The sequence below is a fragment of the Vidua macroura genome, chromosome 6 (genome assembly GCF_024509145.1).
Source record: "Vidua macroura isolate BioBank_ID:100142 chromosome 6, ASM2450914v1, whole genome shotgun sequence".
NCBI lineage: Eukaryota > Metazoa > Chordata > Aves > Passeriformes > Viduidae > Vidua > Vidua macroura.
The window spans coordinates 45,252,787-45,271,966 of record NC_071576.1 but is presented as its reverse complement, the minus strand read 5'-3'; the positions used below and the strand labels follow the sequence as shown (position 1 = coordinate 45,271,966).

The window sequence follows — 19,180 nt, the reverse complement described above, 5'->3', positions numbered from 1 at the left end:
TGCAGTACTGAAGCCAGAAGCTTAGACAAAAACCGTTCAGCAGAGCAGATTTGGAGCTAAAATAAGAAGGGGAAATGAGGAAGCGCTTCTCTGAATTTCAAACTGATAGTTTTCATGCAAGAGAACTTTGCTTTTTTTTTTTGGAGGGGGAGGGGATCCTCTCATGATTGCGCCCTCAAACTTTTCTGTATAGAAATACAAAACTTCCTGGAACCTATTCACAGAGGTTTCTCCCTGCACCCCAAGCTGCCTGGTGATATTTAGGAGGTGGCAGTGAGTTTTAAGGGATGGTGGTCAGGTTTGGGAGGTAATGTTCCTACAGCCCCCCAACACTTGCCCCCGTGGCTCCTACTTGTGTGTTGGAAACTTTGTTGTGAGCTGCCCCTGGAGGGCGAGAAGACGGGAAAAACAAAGAAATAAATGAAGAGCAGATATTAAAAAGGGGATAAAAGAAAAAGGGGGTGGGAAGAGATGAAAAAAATGAGTGAAGATGAAAGAAAGAAGGGAAAAAAGAAGGGAAGAGAGAAGAGAAGAGAAGAGAAGAGAAGAGAAGAGAAGAGAAGAGAAGAGAAGAGAAGAGAAGAGAAGAGAAGAGAAGAGAAGAGAAGAGAAGAGAAGAGAAGAGAAGAGAAGAGAAGAGAAGAGAAGAGAAGAGAAGGGAAGGGAAGGGAAGGGAAGGGAAGGGAAGGGAAGGGAAGGGAAGGGAAGGGAAGGGAAGGGAAGGGAAGGGAAGGGAAGGGAAGGGAAGGGAAGGGAAGGGAAGGGAAGGGAAGGGAAGGGAAGGGAAGGGAAGGGAAGGGAAGGGAAGGGAAGGGAAGGGAAGGGAAGGGAAGGGAAGGGAAGGGAAGGGAAGAGAAGAGAAGAGAAGAGAAGAGAAGAGAAGAGAAGAGAAGAGAAGAGAAGAGAAGAGAAGAGAAGAGAAGAGAAGAGAAGAGAAGAGAAGAGAAGAGAAATAAAAATTAAATAAGGGGGAAAGGAGGGAAGGGACAATTCAAAAGAGGAAGAAAAAAGAAAAAAAAGGCGGATAATGGAAAAAGGGGGAAAGCAAAAAGGAAAAGAGGAGTTAGGAGAAAAACAGAAACTGGGGAAAGTGGGGGAGGAAAAGGAAGAAAAGAAAAGGAAAAAAGAAGAAAAAAAGGAGGAAACAGCAGGTGACCCCCAGTTTCGGGAAGGCGAGTGGGGTGCATGTGCCAGCCCCCGTTCCTGGGGCGTGTCCGGGGGCGTGCCCAGGGCGTGTCCGAGAGGCGTTTCCGGGGCGGGGCGGGTTTTCTGCGCCCGCCACCGCCTCGGTCTGCCAGGAAGCACAGATTTGGGAGCCGTCGCCATGGGAGTGGAAGGCTGCACCAAGTGTATCAAATACCTCCTTTTCGTCTTCAACTTCATCTTCTGGGTGAGCACAGGGGCGGCGGGAAGCGGAGGCTGAGCCCTCCCAGCCTTCAGATAAGGGGGCTGCAATATTGCTCGTCTGTCTGCGCCTGGGTTTAGCCTCCTTCTTGCCCACCAGCATTGAGACTTGCTGTCTAGAATGTGCCTTAGGGGCTGCTTATTTTTCTTTTTTTAATTTTTTTTTTTTGGAGGGCGAAGGGGCTTATCATCCTTTGCTTTTTTATTTTAATGCATGCATATGTAATTGTACATGTATATCTATTACGTCTGGTTTTTAAATAGATATGCAGAGGGGGCGGTAGAATCGTAGGATGGTTTGAGGTTGGAGAAGACCTTTAAGATGTTCGCGTCCAGCTGCCACAGATGTTTATGGGCGCCTTTCGGGGCGGGTGGCAGAGCCGGGGGGGTCTCCCACAGCCCCTCTTGCTGCGGGTCTGCGCTGGGGAGAGCGGCGCTCCCCAGCCGGCGAGGGAAGGATGCAGGGATGCTGCCAGGCAGAGGGAGGGAGGGGAGGCGCTGGCCCTGCCGCCCGCCGCAGAGGAGGGGGCGCTCAGCAAATACGGGCGATTTGGGGCTGGCCCGGCGCCCCCGCCCCGCAGTCGGCGGCGGAGCCGGGACCCGGCCGCCCTGGCCCCGCGCTGGGGACCGCTGCCCCCGCCTCCCGGGAAGTTATTTCAGGATGCAAATTTTGTCCAGGCTGGAGAGGCTGCCTTTCCTGAGAAAGTTTTTCTTGAAATAATCCATCCAGACATGCGGCTAATTTAGCAAAAGGCGGCGTATCCCGGTTTCCCTGCGAACCAGTTTTGTCCCGGTTAGAAACAGCCTCCGGCAGCGCGAGGTTCGCTGGCAAGAGTCCCCCTCTCTCTGCTCCTGCGCTCGGGGGCAGCGAGATATGCCCGAGCAGGCTGCTGGTTTCGTGTTTTAAATACTCTGGTTTCCATTCCACGGAATGCTTTTTTGTCTTGGAAGTGAGTCCAGCCCCACCCTGGTAGGCAAGGCACCGCTTGGATGTGCTTGTCCAGTGCCCTGTGCCCCTTGTCTGACATCCCGCTCTCTTGTCGAGGATTTGGGATTTTTTTTCTCAGTGCTTGCTTACAGCTGCGAATGTAGCGAGGGGGCTGGAGAAGTGGGAAGGGGACCGATGGCTTCCAGAGCAAAGCCTGCTTTGGCACCTGGAGTTGCACTGCCTGGCTGGAGCCTCTGGCTGCTGACTCCTCCCTGGGGGTGCCTGGGGAAGCTCTTTGGGGGATTCCCATCCTTGGGAGGTGTAGGGCTTAAACCAAGTGGGTGCTCGCTTCAGGCCTGTTCGCCTTGTGTCTGGGTATAACACTGGTCAAGGGGGAGAAGACAAGCTCTGATAACAACGGTGTTAATTGATACCGGATGAGTTGCCAGCTGCGTGAATGACGGATAATTCCGGGTTGTTTTTTTTTTAACCTTTTCCTCCACCCTTAAAATGGCCGGATGGAGACGGGTATAGTTGTCTGTGAAGTGTTGTTCCTTCCGAGTTACCGTGCTTATCCCAGTTTTTTTGATTTTTTTTTGTTGGGTTTTTTTTTGTTTGTTTGTTTGTTTTTTTTTCTTGCCTTCTGGTCCAGATTTCCTGCCATTCTTGTCAAAGAAGCTCCCGGCTATGCTTGTGAGGAAGGGTTTCCTGGGTGGCAGGAAGGATGCTGGGGGCTCTGCATAGCCACCACTTCTCAGCAGGATCAGTTATATACCTCAAAGTCTTGTAAAAGAGCTGATCTTTTGTAAATGGGCATTTTGCTTCCAAGAGGAGTTGCCAATCTGTATAATTTCCATCTTATGACATCTGGTGCCTTGCCCTACCCTTTTGAAGGGTGCGCCCTGTGAGGTTGGGTAGATGCTTCAGTTTCTTCCCAGGAGGGGTGCCCAAAACAGCTCCCAGTGCTGGGCTTGCTGGTCCCCTCTCACTGTCTCCTGTGCAGACGGCGAACCTGGACTTCATTAGAATTTACAGTTCTTTCTGTGAGGCTAGCCAGCTGAATGGTGGATACCAGATCATGGAGTTCTCAAGCCCTTTTGTGTTGTTTTTTAAACTAGTAGGTGAGGGTTTACCACAAAGGCAGGTTAGCTGGCACCCCCAGCTGGGGAGGGATTCTATGCTTAACAGCAAAGTGAGACGGTCCTTTTTGCGGGGTGACGTTTAAGGACAGAATGTGGTGCTGACCACCCTTGCTGCAGGTTGGCTGTGTTGGGAAACCACCTCTAACCACAGGGAGGTGTGAGACAAGGCACCTGCAGCCCTTTAGTCCTGCCAGCTGGTTATTATGTAAGGGCTAATGGGCTCCCTGTGCTTATTTGCTTATGATTTGCCTTGTGTGCAGCTGCTGCTGGGTGCTGTTGATGAAAACAAGCCAGAGGTAGAGCCCAAAGTTTGGCAGGCACCATGCTGAGCTGCACAGGAGCTTGTTCTAGTGCCTAAGAGGAAGAAGGAAGCAATTCTCAGCCTTAGTTACTCTGATAACTTTTTTATGTAGCCCCGCTATCCTGCTGGAGTGTAAATAAGCTGACTCCCCTCTGGCTTCCTCCCCCTGCCTTCCCCTGGCAGTGCAGGGGGACTTTCACAAAGCTTCTGTGTTGAAAAAGGAAAAGGTGACCCTGCTGCCAGCTCCTCGTTCACTGTACCTGAGCTGTTTCAGTTTTATTTTATTTTTTGGGATTTCTTTTCCTTTGTGCATGCATTCTTGAGAAGAAGATGGCAATATTGTGCTTGCTCCAAGGTGGCTCCCAAGGGAGCAGTGGCTGCTGCATGGACCACATGTACAAATGAGTGCCTGTCGCAGGAGAGAGGGTCCCTACGCGTTTCACAGTGGCACCCACCTACTGAAGTGGTGGAGGAGGCCGTGGTCAGCACCTGTGGGCTTCACCTGGTTAGCAAAACATAGGGCTGAGAAGACAAAAGTTTTTCTATGCTGCCAAGTTGTCCTGAAATCTTGGGGTGGCTGATGTTGAGTGGACACTGCCCTGTGAGAGGGAGCAGTAGCTTCTACTGGGCAGTTTGGCTGGTGTGATGGGCAGCCTGAGCAGAGCTGGGCATCTGGCAGGTGGAGCTGCTTCTCCATCACATCCCTCGAACTAGCGTGGCTGGACTTTGACTGCTCTCCTGAATTTTCCAAACCTTATAGCAGAGCTCAGTGTGTGGGGCTGAACTGACCGCTGCTGCAAAGGGTCCCTGGAGAGACTGAAGGAAGCCATTGAGCTATTTTAAAATATAATTAAACATAACCAAGGAGGAATTGACTTGCTTGGAGAAGGATCGCTCAAGCTTATTAGCTAATACAGCCCATGGCAGCCTTCCAGGTCGAGAGCACGGCTGGCTGCCCTAGCAGAGAGGTGTCTAATTAAAAGGAAGAGCTTGCTTCTAATGCCATTTTCCAGGCACTGTCTAGCTCTTCTGTGTGTTGAGAGGATGTCGTACAGCCTGGGTGCAAAGGGAAGGAAGGGCAAGAACAGAGGGAAGGTGGAAGTGAGAGTCTGTCTTGACAGGGGTGATTGAAAGGGAAGAGGTAGAGGAGCTGCATATTTTCTTGTGCAACACCAGAAGATCTGTTAACTGTACCCTGGAGTCTGCAAAGCCTGCACAGAGATACTTGGTGTTAGTGATGGGAGGTGACAGTGTGGGGAGGTGGCAGCTCTCTGTGGCGATTGTCCCACGATAATGCTTTTGCTGGGTGGCACATGACCATTGTGGTGAGGAGGGTGGCTATGTACCGCTGCTCACAGCTTTAAATGAAGAGTGGAAGATCTCATGGTTCCTGTAGCTCTGAAACACGGGTTTGAAATAACTGTGCACTAACAAAGTAGCTGCATCTTGTTGTGGGTGCAGGCATGGGCTGAGCACTGCTCCAGTGCCACTGGTGGCAGTGCCTGGCTGGTTGGGCTGCTGGCCTCCCTGGGAATTGCAGAAAGCCTGGCGAGCAGCAAGGACTGCATGCTGGCCCAGCATCTTCTTTCACAGATTTTGTTTTGTTGCTCAAGTTTTGTTGCTGATGTCTCTCTGGGATGTTTTAGGGCACTCTGCCAAGTGAGCACAGCCCTTCCATCACGCACAAAACCTCTTCTGAAGTTTCTGTGTACAGAAGGTTTTTTGAAGAGATGGGTGCACCCTGCCCTGTGGGGGTACCAGGTTGCACTTAATGGGCTGGGCTGCAGCTGAAAGGAGGAAGTGCTGCTGGCTGGAATGGGGATTGCTCTATTTTCCTCACGTTATTCTCCTATCAGCCACTGTAATACTTGTTTTCTGCAAGAGCATTAATAGTGAGAAACACTTTAATCCTGCGCTGTGGAAGTGCCTTTCACTGTACTGTTAAGAAGGGAAAGCAGTTGTATCCCCATTGTAGTTAAATACTTATGTACGGGGCCAAATTAATTTAAAAGCAGTATCTCAAATTGTTTTCCTCTCTGTTGAGGGCACTTAAACCCTGGGAAGTGCGACATCTGTCTGCAGCAGGGATCAGGCTGGGGCAGGCTGGCAGCAGCCTGTGGGCATGGTGTTCCCCATCGTAGGACCCCGTTCCTGGATTTTGGTGCTGGATTCCCATTCTCCTCCCATCCATTATTTGGCTTCTGGCATGCTGCTCCTCCGGGAGTGTTCCTCTGGAGCTTGTTTTGAAAAGCTCTGCAGTGTTGTAGGGCTGGTAACTATAGGCACCAGTGGAGAATTTCGCTCTGGCTGGCAGGTCTATTAATAGCCGCTGCTGGGAGCAGGGCTGCAGGCTGCTCTCCTCCTGCCTGCAGGGCAATGGTGCTCTTCCCAAATGGCTTTCCTGCAATTCCTGGGCAGGCCTTGCCTGCAAACTTGCAGCCTGACCTTTAGTGGCCATGGAGCACCATGGCTGTGGAAGGCAGCAGAAAGACCTCGCCTGTGCTGTCACAGAGACTTATCTGCCACTTGCTGCCTGTGAGTACCTGTGTCAAGATAACCTTCTGTGTTGTGTGCCTGTCAAGCTGCAACTCTGTGTCTTACTGAAGTCCCTTCCCCTGCTTACACCCTCCAAAGGGGCTCCAGGGCATCCCACAGTCCACCCAGCATGCAGCACAGCAGTGATCCTCTAGCACATCTCACCTTAAAACTTCAACTGAGTTTTTGGTGTGAAGACTTGACACTGTAACATGGAGATGGTCTCAGCATTGAAGCCAAGTTCCCAGGTTCCTGGGCCACCATTCAGCTGTCAGCCCTTTGCTGCACCCCATGCCCTTTCAGCAGTTCCATGAGGTCCAGCTGTTGCAGTAGAAGAGAAATTAATCTCCTGCTTTCCAGGAGGTGAGGTGCAGGCTGTGGGAAGGTGTGGTGCTACTTGGACACATTTCATGTGTCCCTCTCTTGCCTGACTCAGTCCTCAGGCTGGCTGGTAGTGCAGGACCTGTAATGTGCTAGCATGGATCTTGCAAGGGCTTTTACTGCCTTTCCAAAGGTAGTTTCCATCAAGTTATGAGTTTCTATCTCCTTGCTTTTTCTCTACTCATGCTGTTTCACCTAGAGACCCACAAATTACCTGGGAGCAAAGCATTCAACCCCAAATTAGCAGTTTGTTCCTGGCCATATGAGGGGCTTCTTGCAGGGGAAGATACTTCAACTTTGGCAAGCCAGTTTGCTTTTCTGCATCCTGGTTCCCCACACTTGAAAGGAGGGGCATTCCTTGTTACTCCATCTCAGCTGCTTTGCAGGTTGTGTTGGAGAGGAGTCATGGGGAACCCTGGTTGAGCTTCTCGGCTGGGGTCTGGGCGCTGCTCTCATGAAGGGCTCTGCTTCCAGGTTGTGTAAGGGAAATTGCAAACTTCTGTGGCATGAGAACCTGTTAAAAATCTCCAGTTGTCTGCCTTAATCATAAACCAGCTAAAATTCATTAGGCTTTCTTGGCAGCATCCTGCTCACAGTTAGTAACTGTGGTATTTCCCAGGCATCGTGGCGTGAGTTCTGCTGGCAGCATTTTTCCAGCAAGGCGAAAGCCTCTCCCAGCCCTTGGGCTCTCACAGGTTGGGAAGCAGGACCTGGAGGCAGGGCCAGCCATGGCTGTGGGAAGTGGCACTGCTAAAATACAGCATTGTGAAACTGCTGGCACCTCCACTTCCCTCCTTCGCTGACCAGAACCACAGGATGTCTGTCTGCTTTGCTTTGGCATGCCTGGCAAGCTGCCCTATAGCCAGAACTTCTTTCTTCTCCTCCTTTCCAGGAAATCTCTTTCAGAGAAGGGCAGAGGGAAGGGAGCAGGAGGAAAAAGGCTGGGGGCAGCAGAAGGGACTGGGGAGGTGATGCACATCCTGGCATATATGGGTTTTAGGGAGCAACAGGTTAAGGTGGGGGCAACTCAGAAGTGGGGTACCCCACTTTAAAAGGGGAATGGGGTTATTCCTTGCACCCCTAATTTGTAAGAATTTCTTGTAGAGAGGAATGACTAAGCTGTGAAAAATGGGCTTATTCCCTTGCCCCACACACAGCTGGATCTGGAAATTTTAGGGTGAACAGCATGTCCATTGGTGAGGCTCAGTTCAGGAAGGAGCTTCCCTGTGTGCACAGTGGATTAGGCAGCAAACCAGGGCTGCACACCTGCTTTCATCATGGTGCTTATCTGGTGATATCTCCTCACGTGGGCTACCATCCCATCACCTCTTGGGGACACAGGGTCTGCCTTTTCCTGCCCCTAGGCAGCATTTCGATGGGGACTTTCCCCGCTGTGTCAACCAGGAACAACATTCCTGAAGAAGAAAGCCTTGGGCAGGCAGGATCCAGCTGGAAAAGTCTAGCTGTCTGTGGAAGAAGCAGTAAATCTCTGGAAGCTGGAAAATAGCAGTAAAGAGGAAACGTTGGCGCCTGCAACATCACCTCTGCTGTGCTGGGAAGCTGCTCAGGGCATGAGCTCTGGGGCCAGCCCCATCCTGGGGAGCACCACTGGTGTGCCTTTCATGAGTGCCACGGTCCTGGCAGCAGAACAGCAGGCTGGGGAGGTCAGCTTTTGGAAAGCAGGTCAAAGTCCAACACACTGCTGGCTTTGCTGAAGTTGCAGCTTTTAGATTATTGCAGTCCTCAAAAATTTATATGGAGAGCTGTGCTGGGCACTCAGACCATATCATGACAGTGATGGCCCCAGCCTCTGCAACACTGCTGTCTGACAAGCTGGGAACACAAAGATCAGTGGGATAACCTGTGTGAGATTACAGATATCCACAGCAGAAAAAAACAGTGATATGTATGAGGATGTGCAGCCTAGAGATGAGTGTGACGCTGCCATCAGTGGTTGGAGCTCTTCTCGTGTTGGCAAACAGCAGTTGTCAGATGGAAGGGGGATAAAATACCAAGCTTTTATCTGGAACAAGTTGTTCTATTAAAAATGAGATTATCTCAAGCAAGGTACAGCAGAAGGCAGAGTTATTGTGGCAAGCTGACAGTGTTTTCTCCCTCTTGTTTTCTTTGCTTTGGGAAGAAAGAGCCTTAATTCCGTTTTGGGCTTCTTGGTGGTGAGAGGATGTATGGTTTTCATGGAAAAAGTTACTCATCGTAGCCCTAACACTGTTTTCATTAGTAAGTGAATGTCATTTTCTCTTAAGAAATACAGCTGCTATTGGATTAAAGCTTCCATTCAGAGGTCTTCTATGCTCTGTTAAAAGCACAAATGGAGTCAGGCAGTGTGGGTCGGATGTGTGATGTTCCTGGGATGCATTCAGGATGAAACCGGGAACATCTGGAGTTGGTTCAGCTGGCTGGCTTAGGCAGACCTCACTGCTGGGCTGGCTTTGATGCATTAGAAGAGGCTCCATCCCTCTAGCTGGTATTCCCCAATGACTAAAAAATATCTTGAGGACCACTTGCAGCCTGCTTTTGGTTCTGTCAGGCATTCTAAGGCAATGTGTCCTTGCAGGGAAAAAAACAAAACCAAAAAGGCTGCAGCCTTTTTTCTTTACCTCTTCCAGCCAGCACAGAAATCCAGACCTTCCTTGGGATGTCTTCTCTCCTAGCAGCTCCCAAGAGGGCTTTACTTTGAATGTCATTAATTAATTAGGGGGCATATTCTTTCCTCTGAGAGTAAAAACACAAATTTTGTTATGCCCTCAGACAATGAATGAGCCACGCTGGGCAGGATTTGGGTAACTGTGCGAAGCCACAACCTGCCTTATTTGGAGCTGGACTTGAGCACAGACTGGCTTTCGTGACTTTTCTCCATAGCCAGTGTTTGGAGAACCTCAGGCTGGCCTCAGTGCAGGAGGAATGAGGACTGTGCCAGCGGGGAGGTTGCACTGGTTGTTGTGGGAGAAGTGTTAAAAGCTGATTACTTTGGCAGACTGGGGAAAAGTAAAGATTTCCCTTCCTCTCCAGGAACTGGTGGGTATTTTCTTCCTCTGATAGTGGAAAAGCCCTGAGAGCAGTTTGCCCTGTGAGTTTGGAAATGGTGTGGGTTTGCCCCAGCTTCAGTGGCATTCCTGGAAAAATTATGTGGCTGGGATTTGTAGAAATGAGCAAGGAGGAAACCACCAACTGAGCTCCCAATGGGGAAAACCAGGCTCCCATCGATAGCCTGTCTTGCAGGTCCCAGTCCTCCCGTGTTCCTTGTTGTGCTTGCACAACTGAAGACTTTGCACCTTTCCTGAAAAAGCACTGCTTTTTTCCTTTTTTTTTTTCTTTTTTTTTTTTAATGTGACTCTCATGGTGCTTATCATGCCTGATTCAGACTCTTTTAGAAGTACCATGTTTCCAGTTCTATACTCTGGTAGTTTTCTTCCTTTTTTTAAGATGAATGGCTTCAAGGGTTTAGGACACTCAAAATTAAATTGGTGTTTGAACCGGTGATTTCAGCATTTCAGAGCAGTGATATTGGAATTCTTAAGGGTTTGGGGTTTTTTCCAGATGTTCGTATTTCTTCCCATCTTCCCTTATACTTTTAAATGGAAGGGGGATGTCTCAGAGGACACAGGGAGTCCTGCTGGAAAAGCTCTACCTTGAGTTCCTCTCAGTGACACCTTCCCTGCTCTAGTGCCCCATATGTGCTCCCACCTTCCACAGCCTTTCCCAGCCCCTCCCTGAAAGAGAAAACAGTGAGGAAGTCAGTCATAAAACTTCCTATTGTTTGTACATAAATATCCCAGTGGATGAGTTGATGTCCCATGTGCAGAACGTCTCCTCCCACATCTGGAGTGTGTTTTTGTCCTTGCCCTGGTCAATCCTGCATGTCGCTGTGCACACATGGGTGTGTGTGTGCTGCTCTTCTGCTGTTTCACAGCATGGGTAAGGCAGCAGCCTTTGGAGGCCCCCAAAAATGGTGTGATGGTGCTTTGGCCTGACCTCAGGCCTTGCTCCACTTCAATTCCTCTATTTACTTTAAGGAAAGCTTTAAGGACTTTAAGGAAAGCTCTGTGTGCCTCAGGAACACTAGGTGTGTTTGACTGGAAGCCTGGCCCTGGATGGGAAGTAGTGTGCTTGCAAGACTTGGGGGCAGAGGGAAAAAATGGCAGCTCCCCCACTTTCTGTTTATACCTCACAGAGAAATGAAATGGGGTGATAACAGCACAGTTATCAACTGGGACTGACCGTAACTTCTGTTGAAATGTTCTTCTAAAAACCTTAGTGGCACATCTGCTCCTGCTTGCTTCCATTGAAGATAATAATAAAGCATAATAAAATACCTCTTGGGAAAGAAATCTCCTGCAAGAACTGGAAAGGGCTTTGCACATCCCCAGAATGACGGGGTCTTCTCATAAAGCAAGGAAGATCATATGGCTCATGATCTATAGGGCACAAAGCATGTTTGTTGCAGGGGTGATGGTTGGAAAGGATTTCCTTGTACATTTGTGGGAAGATGAAAAGCAAATCTTCTGCTCCTGGCTGAAAGCTGCCAGTCTGGGTCTGATGTGGCTGGAGCAGTGGGTAACCCTTGCTTCCCTCTGTTTCCTCCCCAGCTGGCCGGAGGCATCATCCTGGGAGTGGCCCTATGGCTCCGCCATGACTCGCAGACAACGAATATCCTGTACCTGCAGCTGGGGGACAAGCAGGCCCCCAACACCTTCTACGTTGGTGAGTAGCTGTGGGGGTGCTGGTGTTGCTGCATGGGTGTGTGCCCCAGGGGATGCTGCAGTGTACCCAAAAGCAGGGCAGAAAGCTCCAGGTGAGCAACAAGGAGGTCACAATAAAAATACCTCCTGCTGCCCTTGTACTCTCCAAAATATCCCCTGCTGTGCCAGCCGAAGCCTTTGATAAATGTTGGCTGTGGCCCAAGCGCAGAGTCCAAATCCACATCAGCTAAAAATGCAAGAAGATGTGTTGCAGTGTCATGGGTTTTCTCCAGAGCACGTTTGGGAAGAGGGCGGACTTCTTGGAAGCCTGTCTTGTTTCCTGTCCAAAGGGACGTAAAAGTAGCCGACAGAGTGGCTGGCAGTAGGAAGCGAAGCTTGGTGAGTGTGTGACTCGTGTTCTCCAGGAGGGGCAGGTGAGGCCTCTGTGTACTATGGTTAAGCTTAGCATGATTTTTGTCAATTTGACAGCATGCTGGAAGCTGAACCTCCCCTGTTTTTCCCCTGTTCTGCAATGATGCCTCACAGACGAGGGGGAGAGGCTTGCAAGAGGGGCTGGCTGCCAGTCAGGAGCTGGCTTGGAGCACAAGCTGACGGGGCTGGGAACGTTGTCTGATCTGATGTCCTGTTCTCACCTGTAGCTAAAATTACTTTCTGGAAAGGGTTTTCCTTTACATTTCCCTACTTGTCCATGAAACAGCATGCCTGAGCCCTCACCCTGGCTGTCCCTGGTTACAGAAGATGCTCCTGCTGTAAATAGCTGTGGGTTTTTCTCTTTTCCTGTCTCTCTTCTCCTGCCTCACACCCAGAGCTCTATTTGCAGCATTTCCCCTTTGTAGATCTTATCTTTAAAAACAGAAGAGGGACCTCACAAGAAGTTAAACTCTCTCCTTTCCAGGAACCAGTCCAAACCTCTCCTTCTTTTGTGGGTGCTAACAACTGATACCTTCCTAGTTAACACTTTCTCCCCAAACCTGGGGGACCTGGGCATGGGGCAGAGTCCCTCCCTCCTGCCTATTGGGCATTTTTTACTCTTCCACCCTTATTTTGTCTTTGTCCTTAGCGTTTGCTGTTTGGAAGGCATTGGGGAAGGACTGTGGGTCCCACTACCACACTGACTTTCCAACACTTGTGAGCAGCCCATGATTTGAGGCTGGCTGTCTTTTTAAAGTTATATTCAGCAACAGCTTGGCCTGGATTCCTTCTGGCAGCTGTAATTTCCATGCAGTAATAACAGCAGAGCATTTCTTTCAGTTGCTGCCTTTCCCAGCCAGACCTCTGGAGTCTAAAGACTGAGATTTCTTTTTGCTTCCCCGCCACCCCTGCTCCCCCCCCCCCCCATTTTTCCTCTCTCTTACAACTGATACACCCTCTTTTTCCTTCTCTGGCATGCAGTATACACATGCACACAATGTTCCTGCTTTTGGGAATGGGAACCTCTTTGGGCTTGGCCTCCAGAGCTCTGTTGTTTTTTTCTTTCACTTTGCAAACCACTTTTTGGTGTCTGGCACAGGGTGCTGGTCCCAGGATTTGTCAGGAGGCTTTTAAAGGCCAGCCAGGCTTTGCTGCGGTGCTGCAGGACAGGAGAAAGCAATAAACACTGTCAAAGGAGGAAAACTTCTGTCATAGGCGGTGTACTGACTGAGAAGGGGAAGGAGGAAAGCAGGGATTTGGTGTCTCCTGGTTTCTGTGTTTTTCCTTTTCCCTACCCCAAAGCTGGAGTTCTTTGATAAAGGCTGTTTTTCCAGGGTGTCTGTGTGTTATGGGAGAGGAAAAAGAATGGTTTTGAGGGCAACAGGGAAGTGGGAGAAAGAAGCTGCAGGGAACAGCAAAGCTGCAGAGTACCAGGCATGATACTTCAGGCTGCAGGAGGAGCAGGAGAAGAGCAGTCCTTGCCCTCAGCTCCCAGACCAGAACATCAGAGCAGCCACCCCTGCAGTCCCCAGGGCACAGGCAGCTGTTCCCCTCCTGGCCTTTCCAGTCCCAGGGAAGGGGCTCCTGTGGGCTGGGGTTTCCCACAAGCACACCACCCCTCCCCAGCACTTTCGCACTGCCTGCACAAGTGGTCTTGTGGGCTGGCCTGGGAGGTTATTAAACAGCCCCTTGTTCATGGGCTTTACCTCAGTATGGCGTGCAAACCATCTGGTCCCCTAATCACTTGTTGCAATCTTGGCTTTTTGACACTTCCATTTTGGCTCTGGATCCAATGCTTCAGCAAATGCTTGAACTGCTTCAGCACTGTAAAGACCAAGCAGTACCAGGGGTGGGGATAGATGGAGCACCTTAGTTCCATTCTTTCACAACTATAAAGGAAAATACTTGTTCTTCATCTGAGCTTGGCTTATGGTCTGATAGGCATTTATTTGCTTTATTTGAAGTTCAGAAATCAAAATCCTTCTTGCTCTTGGGTAACACTGTGTCTGGAATGCTTTGTCTGTCTGGAGGCTGGGAAGATGTTGGTCACAAGGCCGAAAACATCCTTCAGGATTAGCTAGAGGCATCGATAAGTTGCTGGCAACTGGCTAACCACTGCTCAGATATTTACTGCTAGTATACATAAAGTACCATTGAAAAAAACCCAAACAAATAACAAAACTCTGATTCAGGGTGTTAGGAGAGCCCTTAGAAGGCTAAGCTGGTCTCTCTCTGCAGATAGCAGTACAAATTGGAACAGTTCTGATCTCTCCACAGTAAGTTAGTGCTGTGGTGCCACTGCTTTTAAGAGCACCTGGGGATCTTGAAAAAGCAAGTGACCCTGGACTTACTACTTTTGCCCTTTCTTGGTGGGATGACAGTGGGAGGGAAAAGCTGGGTTCTTCATCCTTCAAAGATTTGGTTATGGGATGCCTGGAGATGGCTGTTGCAGATGAAATGCTTTGAGGAGGGCAGAAACAAAACCTCAGCTCTTGTTTGCCTTAAATCCACACCCTAGGATTTCACATTTTCCCCTTGCTGGGCTGCCTGGGTGCTGGTCCTTACAGCTGCCCTTCTGTGCTTTCCCTCAAGCTGCCCAACAAGGAACGGAGCACAGCAGCCGCATGGTCTCTGCTTAGCTCTCTCCTGCCAGATCTAAATAGGTAATCAGCCTCCAGCTGCTCACAGCAAGTGACAGGGCAACAAGACCTGTGGCTCTAATTAGCTCAGCCCTGGGAGCAGGGCCAGCCACAATGAAGAGTGCAAAAGCCTCCTGAGCTGGGGTGTGGTTTTCCACACAGTTTTTGGGGTGAGGAAGGAGTTTGCTTTGCCTCTGTCTAGGTTTTGTGTGCTTTATTAGTAAATCCTCTGCTGGGCAGTGTCTCCTCCCTGGAGCATAGTGGCACAGAGGAGGACTGTGAGGTTTTGGACAGGCATACAGTGGTGGGGTAAACTTGGCCACCGAGGCTGCTGCCACTGCTGCCTCTCCCTGTCATCCTAGTGGGTGCCACTGTCCCAACAGAAAGGCAAGAGGGTTTTCTTTGGTGGAGGAGTTCCCTAGGTAATGTTTATCCACCTCCCAAGCCAGTCAGGCAGCAAAGCCTAGGGGAAGCAGGTATGGGGACAGCTGAGAGCAGCTATGGGTTGGGGGCTAAGGTGGTGAAAGTGCCTGTGAATGCTGCTGAGGCATGGAAGGGACATCAGCTAATGGGAACACAGACTTCCTTAAGAGGTGAATCAGACTGTCTTCACTACCCTCCTCAGAACAAATACAATCCAGGATAATGATTTCTGCCCTGGAAACAAGTTCAAGCTGCTTTTCATGCAGACTGGTGTAGAATAAATGGGCCAGAAAGCACAGGGAGGCTTTGAAGTCTTCCTTACAAATGAGTACATATCTGAGTTGAACTGCAGCTGTTCTCAAGCTTTCATGGGTGTCTTCAGGATTTTGGAAGTCCTGTCATGAGATTTTGCTGCGTTCAGGGAAATCTGACCCTTGCAGAGAGGAGGGACTGCTAAGTGGCAGTGCATAGGGTAGGGATGGGGACGTCTCTCTGAGCTTTCCCCAGGTTTGCCCATTGTCCTTACAGCACATGAGGATGCCTTGGCCACTCTTGCCATGAGCCCCAGATGTGACCAGCAGTGCAGAGAGCATGCCAGCCTATCACCCAGACAGACTTGTGTTGGCTAAGTGGTTGTGGAGGAGCTATCCCTTCTATCCATAACTTAATTAGCCTTTTAAACTAGTTTAGCTTAATTAGCCTTGTCAGGACTGCCTTGGATGAAAAGCAGTGCTTTCTGGGAGGTTTTCACTGCAGAGAGAGCTCAGCAGAGCTCCAGTGTATTGCAAAAGTTCTAGAGGTCAGCAGTGCTACAATGGCTGTGGACCCACCATGAGCCATGAGAAGGTCTTGGTTTCCATTCCCACTCCCATCCTTGTCACCATCCCTCTGGAAATGTTAGGCATCTTCTAGAGATAGTGCCAACTTCCACACATTGTGGAGTTAGACCCAACAGCACATCTTTTGTTAGACTTGTTGTGAAAGGCTAGAGAACAGCCTGGTCTGTATGTTCTGTAATAAACACCAGTCAAAAACCACCTTCAGTCTTGGCATGAGGCACTGCAGGGATCCCTGTGGATGCACACAGCTGGTTCAGGACTCGTTTCTTCTCTCACCCATTTGTGCTCTACTTTGTCAAGGCCCCCTGTGTTGGGGATTTTCCACCAGACACATGAGCTGTGGTCAGGCTTGCATGCTTGGCAGTGGAAACCAAGGTTTGCATTTGGCCTTGAACCACACCGAGCAAAATGGATTATTTAAAAAATAATATATGTAGATTTTTAAAAATAGAAGTGCATACATTTTTCTGTATTGAAAATAAACTTACAGTTAAGAACAATTTAATTATTTAGTCCCTTAAAGGGAAAAAAAAACCAGAAGCTGAGTTTTACTTGTTCTAGATTTTCCTCTAATCACTGTCAGATCAACTCCTTCAATAATACTGGAATTATTTTTAAAATTGTAGTTTTAAGGCAAAACACTTTCATTGTACTTTCCTTTCTGGTTTAAACGATGTATCTGACAGTATAGGGTTGGGGTGTTTTTGTATTCTTATCACAGAATTCAGTTTCTATTAAGAAAGCAACATGTTATTTCATTGCATTTCCATTTAATTGTAATTCATTCTACCTTGATCGTGACCAACCCCTGTGCTTCATTTACTCTCCAGACTAAAACTGGTTATGCCTTTAAAAATACTTTGGACCATCAGGTTATTTTGGGTTCAGATCTGTCCAACTACAACTAATGTAGTTGGTCTTTTCCTTTGTCCCTTCCCATTGGCTTTGCTGCCCTGGACCTGTGCCAGATGTGGCTCCTTGCTCTTCAGAGCTGTTTAAACCTGTAGATTGAACAGTTTGCTTTAGAAAACCTGCACTGTGTTCAAAGCATGCAAAACCTACAAGGAATCCTCCAGTGGGATTTGTGCTTTTTTTGTGGGTGAGATCTCAGGGCACAGAGAAATGCCCAGAAGTGCTCTAGGCTGGGGCAGCAGAGGATGGGCCAGCATATTCCAGCCTGGCTCACTTGTGCTGTGCCACCATTGTCCATCTCCCATGGAGATGGGCCATGGACTTCCTCACAGCTTTTGCAGGTGTGCTGAATTTACAAAACTTGAGTCTCCTTCCAGTGTTTCTTGGGTCAGCAAAGGAGAAGAAACCTGACTATGGCATCTGTGTGGAGTGGATTTGGGTACAATTGTGTGCACACGAGGGCGTTCTTTGGGGCTTTCCCCACCACCCCTTTGTGTTTCTGACAGAGGGGTGCTCTTTGCTTCTTCTTGCCTTGTTCTTGCAGATGAGGGCAGCATGTCCAGGCTTTCATCTCCCTGTGAGAGCTCTCCATACTTTGTGACACTGTTGCTCCATCTGGAAGTCATTAGCAGCTACAGAGCAGCAATGTTTTCCTTGGGAAAGGGGGTGGAGAGGAATGGAGGGGTTTCCCACTTGTCATCTTCCAGCAAACCCTCTATTTTTCCAGCCCCACTCTCTCTCACCCCACTTTGAAGAAAGCACTGCCAGCTCTGCTGGGCCAATTCCACCAGGCAACTGGACAAAAATGTCTGGGAGACCCTGCTTTGCTGGCTGGCTCACACAGCCATCTTTTTCCTGCCCCAACCCTGCCCTGGAGGGACTTTCCACTGTGCCTGTATCTTGCCTCCGAGCTGCCAGGAAGAACATCATGGTCATTTCTTTGGCTGCTGGGAAGGGTGTTCTTCCACAATGGGTGGTGTGGGGTAGGAGGGAGTCTCCCTGCCATTGTCTAATGGTTCCACCCTTCCCTGCGGCAGCAGTGGTGATAAGCCCAGTGAAGTTCAGCATCTCCAGGCCAGAAACAACAGCAGGGTAGCACTGAAACCTCCCTCCTTTCATCAGAGGCTTGCAAAACTTTTGGCTGTGTAGAGTTTCCCCACAGGAGCCTGTTGGGAGAATAAATGTCTCTCTTTTGTCAGTTCTCAGCTCCTTTTTAAAGCCCATCTCGTGGGGAGGGCAGGCACATCTTGGAGAGCTGCCTGGCCTTCCCAGGAAGCATGGTGTCATGCTGGGGGGGAGGGGATTTCTTACTTGATTTCTTTTTCGTCTTTTGGAAATACTGCCATGGTGACCTGAAGACAGTGACTGTCTTCCATTTAACCTAATGAGTTAAGGGTGCTGGGAGAGGATTGAAATGAGGGGAGAATTAGGGTGCTGTCCAGGAATACCCATGCCTGGAGCTGCACAGCATCTCTGATGGCCATGGTGGAGCATGGGAGGAGAGCTAGCCAGGGCTGGCCTGCTCCCTGCTTGTTTTTGAGGGACGCTCCAGTGCTTGTTCCTTCTTTTGTTTGTTTTTTCATCGTGTCCTTTTTTAAAGACCGTTTATTTCTTCCTGGTTTTTTTTTTATTTCTCAGCAGGGACAGGACATGGGTTTTACAACCCTGCAGGCACCAGCTATGCTGCCTTAATTCCAAAGTACTGACACTGAATACTGCCTTTTTTGCTCCCTTCCCTGCTCCCAGAACTGAGCATTCCTACCTGGCCTGCAGGTAAAGGGTCCTCCATGGAGTCATCATCTGCTTGAGCTGGGAGCTAAGCTGGCCTCTTGGCTGCTTTTTTTTTCCTCTTTCCCAGCTAGCATCAAACCAAGTGCTCAATAACTATCAGTTTCCCATCTCTGATGTTTCGGGGCTTTCCTAAAGCTTTACAAGATCCCTGCAGCCTAAAGCAGTGCATGCCCTGGTTGTATTGGGGAAAGAGGGATGGTGTTTGGCCCACTGCTGCTGCTTTTCCTGATCATCATGTCCAGATCATGATGCTCTTGAGGGAGGTTGTATCATGGTTCCTGTGCTCCTGCTTTGAATTCAGATGAGGAGGTGAAGCTGAGAGTAGTTGGTCTCTCTCCTAAAGCTTTCTGCTTGAAGGCTCCATCTCAAAATGAGATGGAGAACTCCAGGCAGTATTGATACCACTCCTCTGACTTCTCCAACTCCCAGATACAGGTCCTGAGGCTCACAGCTTGCTTTGGTGTGTAGCTGGTTATGTGTGGCAGTTGTAGCAATTTTTCTTGCTGCTGTCTTATCAGAGAACCATGCCACAGGGTTAGAAATCACAGTGTAGTGCTGCTTAAGGATGTGGAGGTGCCTTGGTACCATGAACACCTGTACATGATTTGCTCACTACCTGTGGCTGCAGCTCCAGCTGTTCCTCTTATGTACTGCTGCTGAGTGAGGGAGCAGCATGGCTCTGCAGTAGGCACTGCAGACTGCAGTTTATACCTCTCTTATTTTACTTTTTGTTTACAGCAAACAGCGCTGCTT

The 19,180-nt window shown here is 49.4% G+C and overlaps 1 protein-coding gene across 1 annotated transcript in view; it reads left to right on the top strand.

Moving 5' to 3' along the window:
• The first annotated feature begins 1,274 nt into the window (after positions 1-1,274).
• The window catches only part of CD81 (CD81 molecule), a 32,984-nt gene continuing 15,078 nt past the window's right edge, over positions 1,275-19,180 (top strand). Inside the window, exons 1-2 of the mRNA XM_053980762.1 lie at positions 1,275-1,390; positions 11,299-11,413. Of these exons, the coding sequence (XP_053836737.1) occupies positions 1,325-1,390; positions 11,299-11,413 (181 nt within the window). The 5' untranslated portion in view covers positions 1,275-1,324. The remainder of the gene's footprint in view (positions 1,391-11,298; positions 11,414-19,180) is intronic.